The sequence below is a fragment of the Urocampus carinirostris genome, chromosome 6 (genome assembly GCF_059441175.1).
Source record: "Urocampus carinirostris isolate Australia breed hairy pipefish chromosome 6, RoL_Ucar_1.0, whole genome shotgun sequence".
In the NCBI taxonomy this organism is placed as follows: Eukaryota; Metazoa; Chordata; class Actinopteri; order Syngnathiformes; family Syngnathidae; genus Urocampus; species Urocampus carinirostris.
Genome location: NC_142354.1, coordinates 11,236,002 through 11,253,300, shown reverse-complemented (window position 1 = coordinate 11,253,300; position 17,299 = coordinate 11,236,002). Strand labels below are relative to the sequence as shown.

Genomic DNA, 17,299 nt, shown 5'->3' with positions numbered 1-17,299 from the left:
CACCTGTCTTATACACCAAGAATGCTGTTGGTGCATACCGGCAAACCCTTAGTGGTTGCAGAAAACTGATCGAGGAACACTTTAGTCAGACGCGAACCTCGTATGCCGAATAGTATAAGTAGAGGTACTACTGCACAGAGATACTGGGGAAAATATACATACGATTCAAGTAAATACTAGGGCCATTTAAAGGAGCCATGTCAAAATTGGTCCAGTGAGCCGGACCCATACATTTCTGAGTATGCCAAAAAAGAAGCAAGTCCCTAGTTCATTTCTATCAAGAGTAAGGCTAAAACACACTACTATTTTAATAATCGACTAGTCACTGACTATTGAAACGATTAGAATAATCGGATAAATATATTTTTTTTCTTAATTTTAACATGAAGCTGAAATCTGTCACGGTTGCCACGGCGCCCAATTGGCCCCGCCTACTGACACCAGCTGAAACGCGTTGACAGATTGCTGCCGGACTACATAAACACAGTCTTGCGAGTTGCCTGGTGTCAGAGCGTCTGCAAAACTCCTGCTAGACTCTGTGTGATATGCCAAGTCCTTTGAATTTGCCTGTGTTTTGATCCTGTTTTATTTTCGGCCTGATCTGTTTGATTTTTGCCCACTCCTTAGTTCTGATTTCAATCCACTTCCGCGACCATCGATCCCTGGATCGAGTGTGCGCGCATTCCTCTGCTTATCCTCGATAGGGTCGCGGGGGTGCTGGAGCCCATCCCAGCTATCTTGGGCAGTGGGCAGGGGACACCCTGAACTGGTTGCCAGGGCACACAGAGACAGACAATTCGAACCAGCATATTAACCTGACATGCATATTTTTGGAATGTGGGAGGAAACTGGAGTGCCCGGAGGAAACCACGCAAGCACGGGCAGAACATGCAAACTCCACACAGGAGGTTTGATCTAATGACCTCAGAATTGTGACGGGCTAACCACTGCGCCACCGTGCTGCCCAGGAAACAGGCACTGTGTTCTTTTTAGAAACATGAATCCATAAATAAACCTCTGTCCATATTTAGGGACAGGCAAATTAATCATAAATTAAATCAAGTGAACATTTTGTATCCTTGTAAACCAAGAACAGGCTCTTTAGCAGTAGTAGAACAGCAAACAAATAATATCTGCATTTTGTTAAGTATATTCAGTGGTCAACTGCAAAGTCTGTAACAAAAGCACTTGACAATTCTCAACAGTTTGAAATCAAAAGGTTTTAACAACTGATGTTTGTTCTTTGCACAGCCTGCATTTAATTTTGAATATGTTTGCCAGGCACAGTCTGGCATAACGCTCAAGCTTTTTTTTTTTACAAAGAAGTATTCAAATGTATTTTATTAGTCATATTCAGGCTGAAATGCTCCCAAACGAAGTTTCTACCATTTACTTCACATACGCGATGTTTGACGCCATTATTTCTGTATGTTACCACCCGAGAAAGAGACGGTGTTGTGCATGAGCGACTCTCAGCATTATAATCCTGCAAGATGCCTCATTCAATCAGAAATATGTGTCTGGCGACAATAACTGACGATGAAATGTATTTTCGACTATTTCTATTAATGCCCTGCGACTGGCTGGCAACCAGTTCAGGGTGTCTCTTGCCCACTGCCTGAAGATAGCTGGGATGGGCTCCAGCACCCCTGCGACCCTACTGAGGATAAGCGGCGCAGATAATGTATGGATGGATTATCTGCACCATCCATCCATTATCTATTATTGATTTGTGTCAACAATGTCGACCAGTTGTTAAAGACCTGATCAAAAGTTATATTTCTTTTAAATAAATAGATATTCGCAATGTCATGCGTCAATCTTGAAATATGATGCAGATTTTAAAGTCTCACCACCGTGCAGAAGAATCAGGGAAAGTGTTGCATGACCGGCGACTGGGTTTAGGTTCCAAGGAAAGCAGGACCGCGATTATTGAGCGGGAACGGGCCACAAACTAAGGTGGGACATGGTTGCTATCGTTATGCTCCAGGCGACAGACTAGCAAGACGCAGGTGATAAACTCTCTGCTTTCGTAGACCCACCCGCTTTGTTTTTGAGTTTCCTTTTCTTTGATTTCAAACCTCTACAACATTTAAGCCCAAAAAAACCCATTATTTTCATAGCTCCCGCTTGAGTTTTTATAGTGTGGTGAGTTGGTTCAGGTTAGAGCTGCAACAAGTAATCGATAAAATCAATTAACCCCCTGTTTTGTCCAACTGTCTGATGTTCTTCCTCTTTAAATGTTCATGCATCATTGAGGTACTGCCATGATATGCAAGGCTTTGCAAGTAATCTTTATAATGGCCGTATCCAGGCTAGAACACTCCCAAACAAGTTTCGGTACTTGATGTTGACGCCGCCATTTCTGTATGTTTATGTCACCGCTTGAATCAAAGATGCTGTTGCGCATGAGCGACTCTAAGAAGAGAGGATATTCATGTAGAGATGCCTCACTCTGTTGAAAAAAAACGTGTCTGGCGACAAAAGACGACACTGAATTCCATTGTTGTTATCGATTTTTGGCGCCTAATTGGTTGCATCCCTTGTATGGAAAGAAATTCAATAACCACGAAGCACAAACTGTTCCTCGAGTACTTTGGGTTCAGAGTATGAGACAAAAAGTTGACTATTAACCAATCCCGAGGGTGCTTCAAATCACCAAACCCAACTGAGATGGAGAAAAGCAGCAGAGGAGCAAAGTATCAATCCCAGGATTTTAGTACCAATCCGATCCAAGTACCTGCCTAGTATCGATAATATCGATATTTGAATCGATCCGCCCACACCTAGTAGTAACCGTTTGAATCACTTGTTTCAAATTGGACCCCCCCCACCGTACCCCATTCCATTGAACTCTTGAGGTCATTATCACTCACAGGCAGCGTTTAATCCAGACTGTTACGCACGGCTTCATGCATTATTGAAGAGGCGGCGACGTTATCGCCACGGCGTGGCCGTGGATTCATTAATTTATGTTTTATTCAGTGTGTTTCACTTGATTTGTTTATACACACGCCCCGGTGCCTCCCCTCATCAACGCGCTCCCATGATTGCTTTCCCTTTTCACAGCCAACAAACAGGCCACGCGTGAGAAAACCAGGAGACGCTCGCAGATTACCTGGCGGGATGACATTCACGAGGACGGGTTTTATCCGGGTATTCATTGGGGTGGGGGTGATGAATGATCCGGGACCTCCACTAGGGAGCGGTAGTGTGTCTTCAAGGAGAGAGGGGAATTTTTAGCTTCTTCCTGTTCTTGGACTGTGGACCAATTGATAGTTTGAGGCTCCCGCCTTCCTATGAAAGTTTAATGTTAGTGCAGCATGGCTAAGAGGAAGAAGGTCTGAAATCGATGTACAGTAGACCCCCGAGATACGGCATTTATCTGTTCTGAGGTGGGGATTGCAAAGTAAAATGGCCGTATGGCGAGGGATAAAGACCTATGCTAATTAACTAGCGCCTTCCGAACCCCCGGTACCCCATATGGATCATTAAAATAACAGACTAGTACCACTCATATTTTAAATAAGTGCATATGATGAAATAACATTCAAAATAATTAACCATGTAACTGAAAAATAAATTTTATATACCTTTAGTGTGCAATGGCTCGAGCTGGTTTAGTGGAGTAAGCAGGTTGATTGATAATGGAAAGGAAAGCAGATTATAATTAAAACTGATTTCACATCTTGCACTTGCGAGGATATTCATTCCCTTCAAAGATTTCCTTGTTTTTATCGCCTTACTTATTTTTAATGATAGTACCAAAATATAACGGCCATGTGACATAGCAAGGTTAGCGATTTGTGTGTCTTTTTTCTTATTTCTTGATAATCTGAAGCTTTGTTTCCATGGTTATCACGGTTTTACTTCTCCTATTAGTATCGCTGCAAACCTTAGGACCCACATTGTCAAAAAACTGCCACCAACCTAATATTTAGGTCAACTTGACCCAATTTCCTGGGTTGTTTTACACAAGATAACCCAATTGTTCAGGTTGTTCTTAAAAAATGACCCGAACTAGTACAAAATCAACCAATTTTTAGTTTTTAATTTTTTTATTTCAAACAAGCATACTCTTTTTTTTTGCTGAATTCTGTTGTACTCAAAATCCCAAAACATTACACAAATCAACCGAAATATCGGATCGGTCCATTTTCGACCCATTTTCGGTGTTTGGCTTTTTCACCTCCCATTTTTCAAGTGCATAGCGAATAAATACAATATTTTATCGCCAACTTCACAGTTTTCACAGTGTACACAAGAATCTGAACTGAACAAAGAGAGAAATGGTGCATTGTGGGAAGTACTTCAGCCAATAATATATCTGCAACTTCATAATGCCGCGATGAAAACAAATAGTAAACCAGCATTTTATATGAGGTTGACCGATAGCAGATAGACATCTTAAAGATGTAACTTGTCTTAGGCACAAACACTGCAAAGTTTGAATGTTACTTCTCCCTTTAGCGTCACCGCATGTCTTGAGACCCGTAGTGAAACAAATTCATGTTTCTTAAACAAGATTCTGGACTTAATGAATAGTATTTGGCATTGTGGGAAGGAGTTCAGCCAATAACATATTAACATATTCATTACACTGTGACGCAATCCAATAGCAGATACGCATCTTATATGACGTTGACCAATACCAGACGGGCACCATAGAAACAAAGTTTGAAATAATTTGTTGTAGATGTCATATACTAGGAAATATGACGTAAGGAGGGGCCTAAAAACATCTTATTCCACACCGCAAAGTGAAAACGTTGTAGGGCGGGGACACTGTATTGCAGGGGATCTCCTGTTTTTTTCAATCAAATAATTTTTAGGTGCAGAACGTTTTGGTAACATTATTTGTTTTAGAGAAACTTGAAATTGCCATAGAATTCATAGAGTGAAATCATGGGAAGACGGGGACGCCATGTCCCTTCACTGTCCTGCAATATGATTGGCTATCTACTTAATGGTTTGGCCCATGGCAGCACATAAGCATCACAGACTATAATTTTCCTGAAATGAGCTTATTCTATCAATGAACCGCTTCATTTTATGGGGAATGTTTTTATCAGAGCTTTCCTTGCGGAAAACCCACCGCGCCCCAACCTCAAACAGACCCAAGTTCCGTCGGCCCTCAAAATAAATTGAGTATGAGCCCCCTGTGCTTGATTTTTGCGTTGTCCATTTTGTGCCACGGAGCACTTAAAGCCTCTTCACGTGCAAGCGAGCGTGCAGAGAGTAGCCAGAGGCAGCAGGAAGGTCGTGGCTCGGGAGTCCCATTGCGTGAAAATACTTGAACTGAAAGGCCCGTGTGCACTGGACCACGCCGATATAAAAGCAGCCGTGGTGAGATAATACTGCGCGATACCGAAAACAATACCGCGGCTGTCCTTTTCCTTTATGGAATGTTTACTACCAAATTTTGGGGCTTCTTTTTAATAGAATGACCCAGTTTTTAGTTTTTTTTTTTAGATGTATCAATCCGTTTTTGCAACACCATTAACGATACTGCGGCCGTCTGCATCGGCCGATACTTCATTAATTCGAATCATTATATAAAATGGTAAATGGTCTGCTGATTATGATATTGTGTGAAAAAAACATAGCTCAGTTTTTTTTTACCTTTTTTGGAATGTTTACTCCAAAATATGGGGCTTTTTAATCGATTTCCCTAAATTTGGGTGCCTATCACAAAGATTAACCAGTTTTTGCGATACCGTTAACGATACTGCGGCCGTCTGCATCGGCCGATACTTTACTAACTCGAATCATTATATAAAATGGTAAATGGTCTGCATTTATATAGGGTTTGTCAAGTCAATGAAGACCCCCCAAAGCGCTTTACAATGTGCTTCACACCTACCCATTCACACACACACTCACACACAGATAGGAGTCAGCCATGCAAGCCTGCCTGCTTATTGGGGGCATTAGGGATATTTTAAATATTGTTGCTATCGTGTAGAAAAAAACATAGTTCCATTTTTTCTGCCTTTTCTGGAATGTCTACTCCAAAATTTGGGGCTTTTTTAATCGATTTCCCTAAATTTGGGTGCCTATCACAAAGATTAACCAGTTTTTGCGATACCGTTAACGATACTGCGGCCGTCTGCATCGGCCGATACTTTACTAACTCGAATCATTATATAAAATGGTAAATGGTCTGCATTTATATAGGGTTTGTCAAGTCAATGAAGACCCCCCAAAGCGCTTTACAATGTGCTTCACACCTACCCAATCACACACACACTCACACACAGATAGGAGTCAGCCATGCAAGCCTGCCTGCTTATTGGGGGCATTAGGGATATTTTAAATATTGTTGCTATCGTGTAGAAAAAAACATAGTTCCATTTTTTCTGCCTTTTCTGGAATGTCTACTCCAAAATTTGGGGCTTTTTTAATCGATTTCCCTAAATTTGGGTGCCTATTATATAGATTAACCAGTTTTTGCAATACCAATAACGAAACTACGGCTGTCTGCATCGTTCGATCTTTTTCCCAACTGGAAAAATTATAATGTGTGTAAGACATCGACACTGTGGGGTGAAAATACATTGCTCCCTTTTGCCTTTTAAGGAATATTTTCTACAAAATCAGTGTCAGGACCAGAACGGGAACAGGACCCAATTGCGTTATGTTTCTCACAAGTTTTATTAAAGAAAAGAGGAAGGGGTGCGCCCACAATCCGGTGTTCGCTAGGAAGCAAGTCGCTCTCATACTCGGTTTGTGATCTTCCGTAGCGAGCGATGGCGGTGTCAAGGACGGAAAAACAGGTCGATAGCCGGGACAGGAGAGCAGATGTGGTCGGGATCAAAAACGGGTCAGAAGTAGGGACGGGAGAGGAGACGTGGTCAGGATCAAAACGGGTCGTAGCCGGAGACAGACGGGAACAAAAACGGGACAGGCGGGCGTCAGGGTTGAAAAGGCTTGCCTAGTATACACTGAGGTTCTCAGATGGACTGACAACAGGGGATTGACAGGACTGAGTTCAAATAGTGACAGGGAGCCAATCAGAACCCGCGGGGGTTGGCGGGCACAGGTGAGTCACATCAGTAATCATGACAGAATATTTACTACAAAATTATTTTAATAGATGTCTTAATTTTGCGCTATATAAATGCAGACCGTTCAACATTTTTGCAGTACCAATAACGATACTGTGTCTGTCTGGAACGCTTGATACTTTTATCCCAACTGAAATGACAATAATTTGTGTGAAATTTTGTGAAAAAACATAATTGCATTTGTTTGTTACCTTTATAGAATGTTTACGAAAGAATTATGGTTCTTTAAAATATAGAATCGCCTAATTCATGGGGGTTACTGAAAAATGAAACCGGTTTCCCTTATATCCATACTGCGTCTGTCTGGATTGCTTGATACTGCTTTTTGGGGGATTTTCATGGAATGTTTGACTACAAAATTCGGAGGCTTTTAATAGAATGCCCTAATTTTGGGAGCTTATATAGATTACTCAGCTTTTGAGATATTGATAACAATACTGCGGCTGTCTGGAACGGTCGGTTCTCTTTTCTAAATTGAATCGTTAAATTGTTTATTACAAATCGTCGCTGTCGTGTGAAATAGTTGAAAAAATTAGTTTTTATGGAATTTTTACAACCCAATTATTATTTGTTTATTATGATAAAATAAGCTAATTTTGAGGGGGATTGTAAAATGAATAAACCTCTTTTTGGTTTTTTTTTGTACCACATGACCCAATTTGAATGAAAACATTCCAAAAAGGCAAAAAAAAAAGACCAAAAATTGAGATAGGGCAGAGCGTGTTTCTGTCGTGCCAAGCAGCTATTTTTTACAATTCTGTCTACTAAAAGAGTAAACTGCACTTGTGTGTTTCCTATCTATCCATCCATCCATCCATCCATTATCTGCACCGCTTATCCTCAGTAGGGTCGCGGGGGTGCTGGAGCCCATACCAGCTATCTTCGAGCAGAGGGCAGGGTACACCCTGAACTGGTTGCTAGCCATACGGAGACAGACAACTCACTCGCTCATTCACACCTAGGGAAAATGTGGATCAGCCAATTAACCTGACATGCATGTTTTTGGAATGTGGGAGGAATCCGGAGTGCCCGGAGGAAACCCACGTAAGCACGGGGAGAACATGCAAACTCCACACAGGGGGGTCGAACTCACGACCTCAGAATTGTGCCGCATACGCGCTAACCACTGCGCCGCCGTGCTGCCCTCTTTCCAATCCATAGACCACAATCCAAAATTGAAACAGAAGGCACGTCCGCCATTCTGTGTCATCTAGAATGAAATGCACGGTTTTGGTGGTGATCCATTATCCCTGATTGACAGACAAGTGCTCTGTATAAGCCACTTGAATGTGTTGTTGTGGCCCGCCTAAAATGAACTGCACTGTTTTGGCCGCCATCCATTACCTTAATTGACTATTGCTGAGAGCTGGTGCAGAGAGAGCAATTGTGTGTATTTTTTTTCGTTCTTCCCACCTAAAATGGGTAGGACACATACCGATCCATTATCCCCGGTTGACTATTGCTGCGAGGAAGATATGTGTTATATATATATATATATATATATATATATATATATATATATGTTCACATATCGAGGATCAGATCCAGTCCAACTAAACCATCCTAAAATAGAAAGCAGCCTCCCCTCCCCATTTCCGTCCGTGCCAACCTTTTGTCCACAGCCCCCCGGTGTTAGACCCAGCGAGAATGTTACGATTTACGAGCTGAATGAAAGCCGAATGAATCATGGCGGCGACGGCGCCCTATCCGGCCAGTCGTGCGCTGTGACGATCCCGCGTGAATGCCGAGTGCCGTACAGCATCGGAAGACCCTTTCTCTGCTTGGACTGCTTTGTATCATAGCAACAGTGGTCAAGGAAACAGAAAACCAAGAGAAACTAAAGCAGGGTACAAGTTAGTCACGGCTAGCGTTTTCGACCGCGGACGATCGATCAAAGGATACAATTGATGCTCTGAAAATGGATCGGCCCTCGTTTATATCAGCCCGAGTCGGATCGGAGGGCTCGGGAGGGGGGAAGACGTGTTGATGAAGAACAAATGCAAAGAGCTTTTTCACAAATATGTCTGCCGTTTGTTCTCTTTTCGTAGGACTGAAGAAGATTCGAAATCCAGAGCGAATGGTCAGGATTGCGGTTGGTTACACGGGTCACACCCCTCCTAAGAACGATGACACTGACGCCAACAGTAAGAGACGCAAACAAACGACACACAAACCCGTGTGTTGGCCTAGCATTTGTCTATAACAGGGTAACTCAGCGAGGGACTATAAAAGCTCTCCAGCTGAATGATCTGATGTAGGAACTTAGGTTTTTGACAGACCTTGCATATACACTCAAACCAAATCTATCTATCTACCTTGGTCATATCCCTCAAGAGGGGTGATCGACAGCAAGACAAACACATACGATAACAAAGGAAATAAAAAAGGGATAAAAAATAGCAAAAAAACACAGACAAACATTTTTGGACCATGGCCAACCCAAATGCCCAAACACCCAACCTCGGCACCTAAGTTGGTCATGCTTTCATCCCTCCAGATGGAACGGGACACAAGAAAGCGGCCATGTCACTTGGGTCAGGGTGACACAACATACTCTTCTGTTCAACAGCAGGGCCCGACAGCTTTCACTGGTTTACCCCTGCCGCATCATTCAGGTGCGCTGCACATCCCTTAGAACACGTCCAAACATCCCACTATCCTTTTACAACACATCTCCACTCATTCCTATCACCAACAAAAAAACAAATCTGAACCTTAAAATATGGTCTAGTGGCTCAAAAAAACACCCAAATAGCCGCACTAGGAGTATTGGTTCCCACAATGATAGTAACAATCTTGAAACAATCCTTTCCCTCATGTAGGTTTTAGATCAGGGTATGATGTAATGGTAGTCTGTAGTCTCTACGGCCCCCTGAGACTTCTTTTGATAAATGCCTATACAAAGAAACACGCCAGGTCACATATTCAAGTACATACACACACGTTCTTTTTTCGTATCCTGATTATGATATTAACTTATACCTTAGCTGTAAAAACATGTTTTAACACCAAAAAAGGTCTAGTCCCATTAGGACCACCAAAATATCCTAAGAAGGAGTATTGTTCCCTGCAATGATCGTAAAAATCCTGAAAATGGTCCCTCAAGGTCCCATATACAAGTAAACAGACACCTGCACAGGGTTTCATATTTCTATAATTGTTAAGAAATTCACCTAAATCGTAAGTCTAAAACCCCTGCCACTGGCTGGCAACCAGTCCAGGGTGTACCCTGCCCACTGCCCGAGGATATCTGGGAAGGGCTCCAGCACCCCCGCGACCCTACTGAGGATATGCGGTGCAGATGATGGATGGATGGAAGTCTAAAACACATTTAAACCCTAAAAAAGGTTCTATTTGCATATAGACCATCAAATGTTCCAACAAGGAATATTTATCCACACAATAATTCCCAAAATCCTGTAATTGGTCACAAAAAGGGGCCTTTACGAGTACCCACACTCAAACACGCACACACATCGTTACTTTTGTATCCTAGTTGTAACATTCATTTTAACGTTATCCTATAAAAGTGTTATGACACTAAATAAAGGTCTAACAAAATGTTCTAACAAGGAGTAGTGGTTTAACAAATGAGATTATGTCAAGAACCAGAACAAGATCAGGACCCAAACGCCTGACGTTCTCACATGAGCCTTTTATTTTACGGGAAATGGGGAGTCATGCACGTTAGGCAGCGGTCTGGCGTGGAAAGACAGGAAGCCAGAAACAGACGAGATCGATTACAATTGCCGAGTTGATATCGGACAGATGGGGTCCATACCGGACAGGACGGGACAGACAGGATAGATAATGAATCAGGATATTGAAAATGAAAAGGACAAACGAGACGGCAACAAAAACGAGAGAAAATAATAAACAGGACAAAAATAGACGGAAACTAAACTGAAAACTGATATTAAACAGGACAAAATAAACGGGAACAATACCGTACAGAAAATACCAACAGGGACAGGTATGAGTCAGAACCCACGTCTTGCGGGGTAGAAGTTCGTTGATGGGCTGACAAAGGAAGCGTAACAGTGCTGAGTTCAAAATAGACAGAAAGCCAATCTGTTAACAAGCCGCAGCTGGCGCCACACGGGCGGGGCCAATTGGGCGCCATTGCAACCGTGACAGATTAAGCAAACACTAGCATTAGCAGCTAGCGACCATGCTAAGCATGAACTACTAAATTGATGCTAGTGGTTAACGCAAGCTGGCTAGCAAAGCGATGCTATCCTTAAATTTAGCTAGTGGCTAAAACCAGGCCACAACATGCTGGAACAAAATTGAAACGATATTTTAAGTGTTATAGACCAGGACCCTCAATCTAACCCCAATCAAAGGCTAAACTCAAAATGCTATATGGCTAGCTCAGAAGGATTTTTTTTTGCATCCAATTTAATATTTATGTAGATAAATAAAATAAACCAAAAAATGTAGCCAGCTATTTGAAGAGGGTTCCCGCGGATCCGTGAAAACTCTTAAAAGGCATTGAATTCATTATTCTAATAATAAGGCCTTAATTGGCATTAAAATGTCTTAAATTCAATTTCCGAAAGTCTTAAAAATGTGAACACATTATATTTATATTTGTTTGAACCAAAAAGATTTGCTACAATAGTCATTTTCATGCATTATGATAAAAATGCTTCATGAATCGAATCCAGTTTTAACTGAGGATGCCTGATGTAGTGCAAACATTTGTTTAATTTATTGTTTTATGCAAAAGTCCATGCATGATTTTGTATCCTACCAAGAGAACAAATTCACATTTTTGACTCTTTCTGGGAGATTGATACAGAGAAGGGGATTCCCAGTCTCCTCATTGGGAGTTATTAGAAGGCCAAACCCAAAATTCCAACCCCTGATGGTCGAGCATCAAGCGGGGAGGCAATGAGTACCAATGTTGTAAGACTCAGGTATTGAACCAGCAACCTCCACCGAGCTGTTTTTTCTTTTATAACATTTCATATTCTTATAATTCTATTTTTACCCTTTTAATTATTTATGTGGCCTACAGACACTGGTTTGCCATCTCAAGACCGGTAAAATGTCCCTAATAAGGACTATTGTTCCCTACAATGATGATAAAAATCCTGAAAATAGTCCCAAAAAACGTCTCCAAAATGAGTACACACACACAAACAATAAACGTCGGACTGCTGAGACGTCATTATAATTCAGCACTGTAACACATCATGTTTATTCATGCATGCTAGTACAGTATTAGCAGACACACAGAGACACATATCAAACTACACACCGCTACAGAAAGTCACGGTAAAGGCACGGCTCATTTCAGCTATTAGTAGTTTATTGTCAAAGCTAATCTGTACACACGGCATTATGTATCTGTAATCCTCAACGTCTCTGCTTAAAGTCGGCGCTGAGTCGTCACGGGCCGCTACGTATTTTTGTTACCTTCTGCGATAATTCATATTTTGGGGAGGAAAAAGGGGCCGGAGTTGTTGATGGTTATCTGGTATTAGCAAATAAGAAACACAGTATGGTATTCCCTCGCAATATAATGGTTAAATGGTAAATGGTCTGCATTTATATAGCGCTTTTCAAGTCAATGAAGACCTCCCAAAGCGCTTTACAATGTGCTTCACACTTACCCATTCACACACACACACATTTACACACCAATAGGGAGTCAGCCATGCAAGGCGCCTACCTGCTTATTGGGGGCATTAGGGATTAAGTGTCTTGCCCAAAGACACTTCAACATATAACACGGAGGAGCCGTTCATTGCAGATTTTTTTCTATTAATTTGTTCTGCAGATATTTTTGTACATAACATAATTTCCCCGTCACCGTAATCGCGGCAGTACTGTAATTCCTTGTTTATCGCGGTAAATGGGGGACAGGAGATCCCGTCATTGGTGTACTATTCTGGCTTCTCTTCAAACAGTAGTCGACCGGGGATAATGGATCAAGGCCACAAGGGTTCTGTTTATTTTAAGAATAAACAATGGGAAAAAAGAGCACAAATTTGCCCCCTGGCTCTCAGCAATACTCGTCTGGGGATAATAGATTGCGGCAAAAACAGTGAAGTTTATTGTAGGAGGGCTACGATGGCACGCTTCAGCGGCCTGAACCAAATAAAAAAAGTGCACTTTAGTCGAGTGGGGATAACGGATCCCGTCATATGTTTGCTATGCCGGCTTCTCTCCAAACAGTAGTTGACTGGGGTTAATGGATCAAGGCCACAAGGGTTCTGTTCATATTAAGAATAAACATTTGGTAAAAAGAGCCACCATGCATGACACTTGACACAAATTTGCCCCCTGGCTCTCAGCAATACTCGACTGGGGATAATAGATTGCGGCAAAAACAGTGAAGTTCATTTTAGGAGGTCTACAATGACACGCTTCTGTGACCTGAACCAAATAAAAAAAGCGCACTGCCCGGCCCCTGCTCTCAGCTGTAGTCGAGTGGAGATAACGGATCACGGCAGAAAAAGTGCAGTTCTATTTAGGTTGGCCAGATTGGCACACCCTCCTCCCTTTTACTATCCTCTGGTTGTAGCTATGTGTGATTATGGATAATGGATAGCAACTGTACAAGTGCAGTTCATTTCAGGCGGAACGACATTATCCCATGAATAAAGACCCGCCCGGCCAGACAAAAGTGTGCTGTGGTGGTCCTCGCTTGCAGCAACATGCAATCGGGGATAATAGATTGCGGCCGCATGAGTGCAGTTTGCTTTTTGGTGAACAGTATGAGAAAAATGCTTTATGACGGTCCCCTCATGCACCAATATGCGATTGGTGATAATGGAACACGGCCACATTAGTACTGTTTAATCTCAGGCGAAAATACCGGCCAAAAGAGACCGGCCAGGAATAATGGATCAGCTAAAATAGAGCAGTTCATTTTTGCTGGGCCACAATGGCAGGTTTCATTTATCCTTTATTTTTTTAATGTTCTGATCTAGTGAAGAGTCGCACGGTTCTGAAAACGGAAAGGATCTTGGAGTTTATGTAGGAGTGGTTCCTCGTTATTCCCGTCTCCTATCTTTTCCGTAGTCCCAGTCGGAGGATTACCGGGGGAAAAAGTTTATCAGCAGAATGATAAAATTTGCATGCAAGCCCATCCCTCCGCCCTCCTTATTCTCCCCCTTCTCTCCTCTGCACCCTAACTCATTCCTCCCCCTCTTTCTTCTCTTGTATGGCAGGGGGTGGGCAATTATTTGGAGTCAGGGGCCGCATTGGCTTCAAAAAAATTGGCCAAGGGAGCCATCCTGGAGACCTTTTTTTTATTTATGAGTAAATATACATGCAGACATCTATATGTTATTTTATATATACTGTATAGATAAGCGGTGCAGCTAATGAGATGAGATGAGATGAGATATATATATATATATATATATATATATATATATATATATATATATATATATATCATTTTTTGTGATATTTTCTTCAGTAGTATTTTTGTATTATAGTATTACTGTAGTGGTATTTTTGTAGTATTTCTGTAAAAGTATCAAGTATATACATAAGAATATTTTCATAGTATTTCTGTAGTATTTTGTGGTAATACTGTAGTTTGATTTGGTAATATTTATGTAGTTTGTCTGCAGAAGTAGTTTTGTAGTATTTCCATTGTAGATTTTTGTAGTGGATCGCAACTGTACGAGTGTAGTATTTTTAAAGTATTTCCTTCGGAGAAATTTTGTTGCATAGCTGTAGTATTTTTGTAATATTTATGTAGTTTTTTTGTTGTTATATTTCTTTAGTATTATGTTTGGATTATAGTATTACTGTGGTGGTGTTTTTGTAGTATTTTTGCTGAAGTATTTAATGAAGTATTTCCATTAGAGTATTTTGTAGTATTTCTGTAGTCGTATTTTTGTATCATAGTATTACTGTAGTAGTTTTTTTTTAGAATGAAAGCAAAATAAAACATTAGGTCCCTGCTATTATGCTCGTAAACATTAGAAATCCTGCAATAAATATCTTGAAACATAAAATAAATACTTGATTTTTAAAAAATGCGAGAACACACAAAATACAGCAATAAGGGAGACTGGGGACATAACCATTTGTAATACTGTATTTTTTTCTTCCAAAAAAATCTAACGAGACATAGAATGACACCAAAAAAGAATGAATGTTCATTAATAGTACCCTTTTTAAAATGTTATTTTAATTTGTGTTTCTTCATATGTATGTTGTATTTGATTTTATATTTGGTTATTAATTGATCATTTCATCAAACTGGTTTTGAAATAGGACCAAATCCAACTAATATATCCAGTCCCTTTTTAGGTTCTAAATTTAAAAAAATGGGCGAAAAAAATGCAAATACAGAAAAATGCACAATTACAATGATATTTAAATTACATTTACAATAATTGAATGTACACATTGCTGTACATATTTTGTTGTGAACAAATATATATTTTATGGATTATGAGGGCACACAGGGAAACTGGGGACATTTTTTTTTCATTTGTAGTCCTGTTTTTTTGTCTTCCAAAAGTTTTGTCAAAAATGTACAACTACTATACTCTCACCCCCTCTCTCTTTTTCGCTATCCCTCTCTCTCTTTCACGTCTCTTTTTTTCTTTCTGTCTCTTTCCTTCTTTGATTCTCTCTTGTTGATTCTGTTGCTCACTGTATTTCTCGATCTTTCTCTCTGTGTATGGCCATCCCTTTTCCTCTTTTTGATTCTTTCTCGCTCGCTCCCTTTCTCTATCTCCAGCTCTCTGTCTTTTCCCTCTGTCTCACTTCTTTTGATTCTTTCTCCCCCTTTTTATCATTCTATCTCTGTCTCTCGCTCTCTGATTTGTTATCTCTCAATCTCTCTCTCTCTCTCTCTTTCTCTCTCTCTCTCTCTGATTCTTTCTTCCTCTCTCCCGTCCACTTCCCCTGATCCCTCCCTTGTTCTCCCTCTACATCTCACTGTCTTTATTGTCACACCCTTTTTATAATTCTCTCTCTCTCTCTCTCTCTCTCTCTCTCTCTCTCTCTCTCTCTCTCTCTCTCTCGTCGTGTCCCACTTTTCTTTCTTTCCCAGTCTATGTTGCTCTTTCTAATCAACTTTCTCCCTTTCATCTCTTTCTTTTTCTCTGTCTCTCTCTCTCTTAAAGTATCCCCCCCTCTTTATCTTTCCCTTTCCCTCCTTCTCACTTAATTCTTTCTCCATCCCTCTCTTGCACTCTCTTGCTTTTTCGGTCTTACTCTCCCTCCTCTCGCCTTCTCTTTTTTCTCACTTTCTCTTTCTTTGATCTTCTCACTCTCTGTCACAACCACTTTTTTCATTTATAGTCTTTGTTATTTGTGTTTTCTTCAAAAAGTCTTGACCTGCCATATATGGCCCACCGGCCATAGTTTACCCATCTCTTTTCTTGCTGCTCTGCTTTTTTTCCCTCCATCGCTTTCATTTTACCCCGAAAAGTGAGCGTTTGTGGGAGTGATGCAAGGCGGGTGGTGTGAAAAATGATCCCCTGACGCACCGAGTGGGGGGGAAGCATCGAGAGTTGCATTTGGAGCACGTTTTTTACCGAGGAGAGTTTTATAATTAAGTGACGGCCTTCCCACAAGGGCATCGGCTTGTTTCTGCGTTAAATACGAAGACGGCAGATTTACGAGGTCAAATATTCATCAGTCGCTTGCGTGTGATTTCTGTGTAAATCACGATGATTTGATCGTCTTCTTTTTTCTAAACATGTGACTCCGAACGTGATTTTGGCACTCTGTTTTGGACTGGTACCGCTTTCTCGTTATGAATACAACAAAGTGCCTTGAAATGTAAGAATTTTGTGCCATAATGCCATATTAGATATTGTGATAAAAGAAAAAAAATGAAAAGTAGATGTTGCAAAATTATTGGCCCCCTTTGACTAAATAAATCGTGAATGCAAAATGGCAATTATATAGTCAAGTCATGTTTGTTTGCATAGCCCTTAATTACAACAAGTCTCAAAGGGCTCCACGAACCACAGATTATTACAAACCACAGACTATTATGACACCTTCCCCTGATCTAAAACATACATGAGGGCAAGGAAAAGTCAAATCATGTTTATTTGTGACGCCCTTAATCACAAGGAGTCTCAAAGAGCTGCACAGACTATTGAAAACTGCATACTATTATGACACCATCCCCTGATCTAAAACCTACATGGGGGCAAAGTAAACTCAAAAACCTTAACATGAGGAGAATGAAGAAACCTTGAGAAGGGACCACCGATGAGGTAATCCCCCTTCCAGGA

The 17,299-nt window shown here is 41.0% G+C and overlaps 1 protein-coding gene across 5 annotated transcripts in view; it reads left to right on the top strand.

The window, feature by feature from the left end:
- Positions 1–17,299, top strand: part of LOC148363806 (calmodulin-binding transcription activator 1-like) — a 183,325-nt gene that overhangs the window by 1,408 nt on the left and 164,618 nt on the right. For all 5 annotated transcript variants that reach the window (XM_088337864.1, XM_088337862.1, XM_088337863.1 and 2 more), the window contains exon 2: positions 9,116–9,211. In XM_088337864.1, the coding sequence (XP_088193990.1) occupies positions 9,116–9,211 (96 nt within the window). The remainder of the gene's footprint in view (positions 1–9,115; positions 9,212–17,299) is intronic.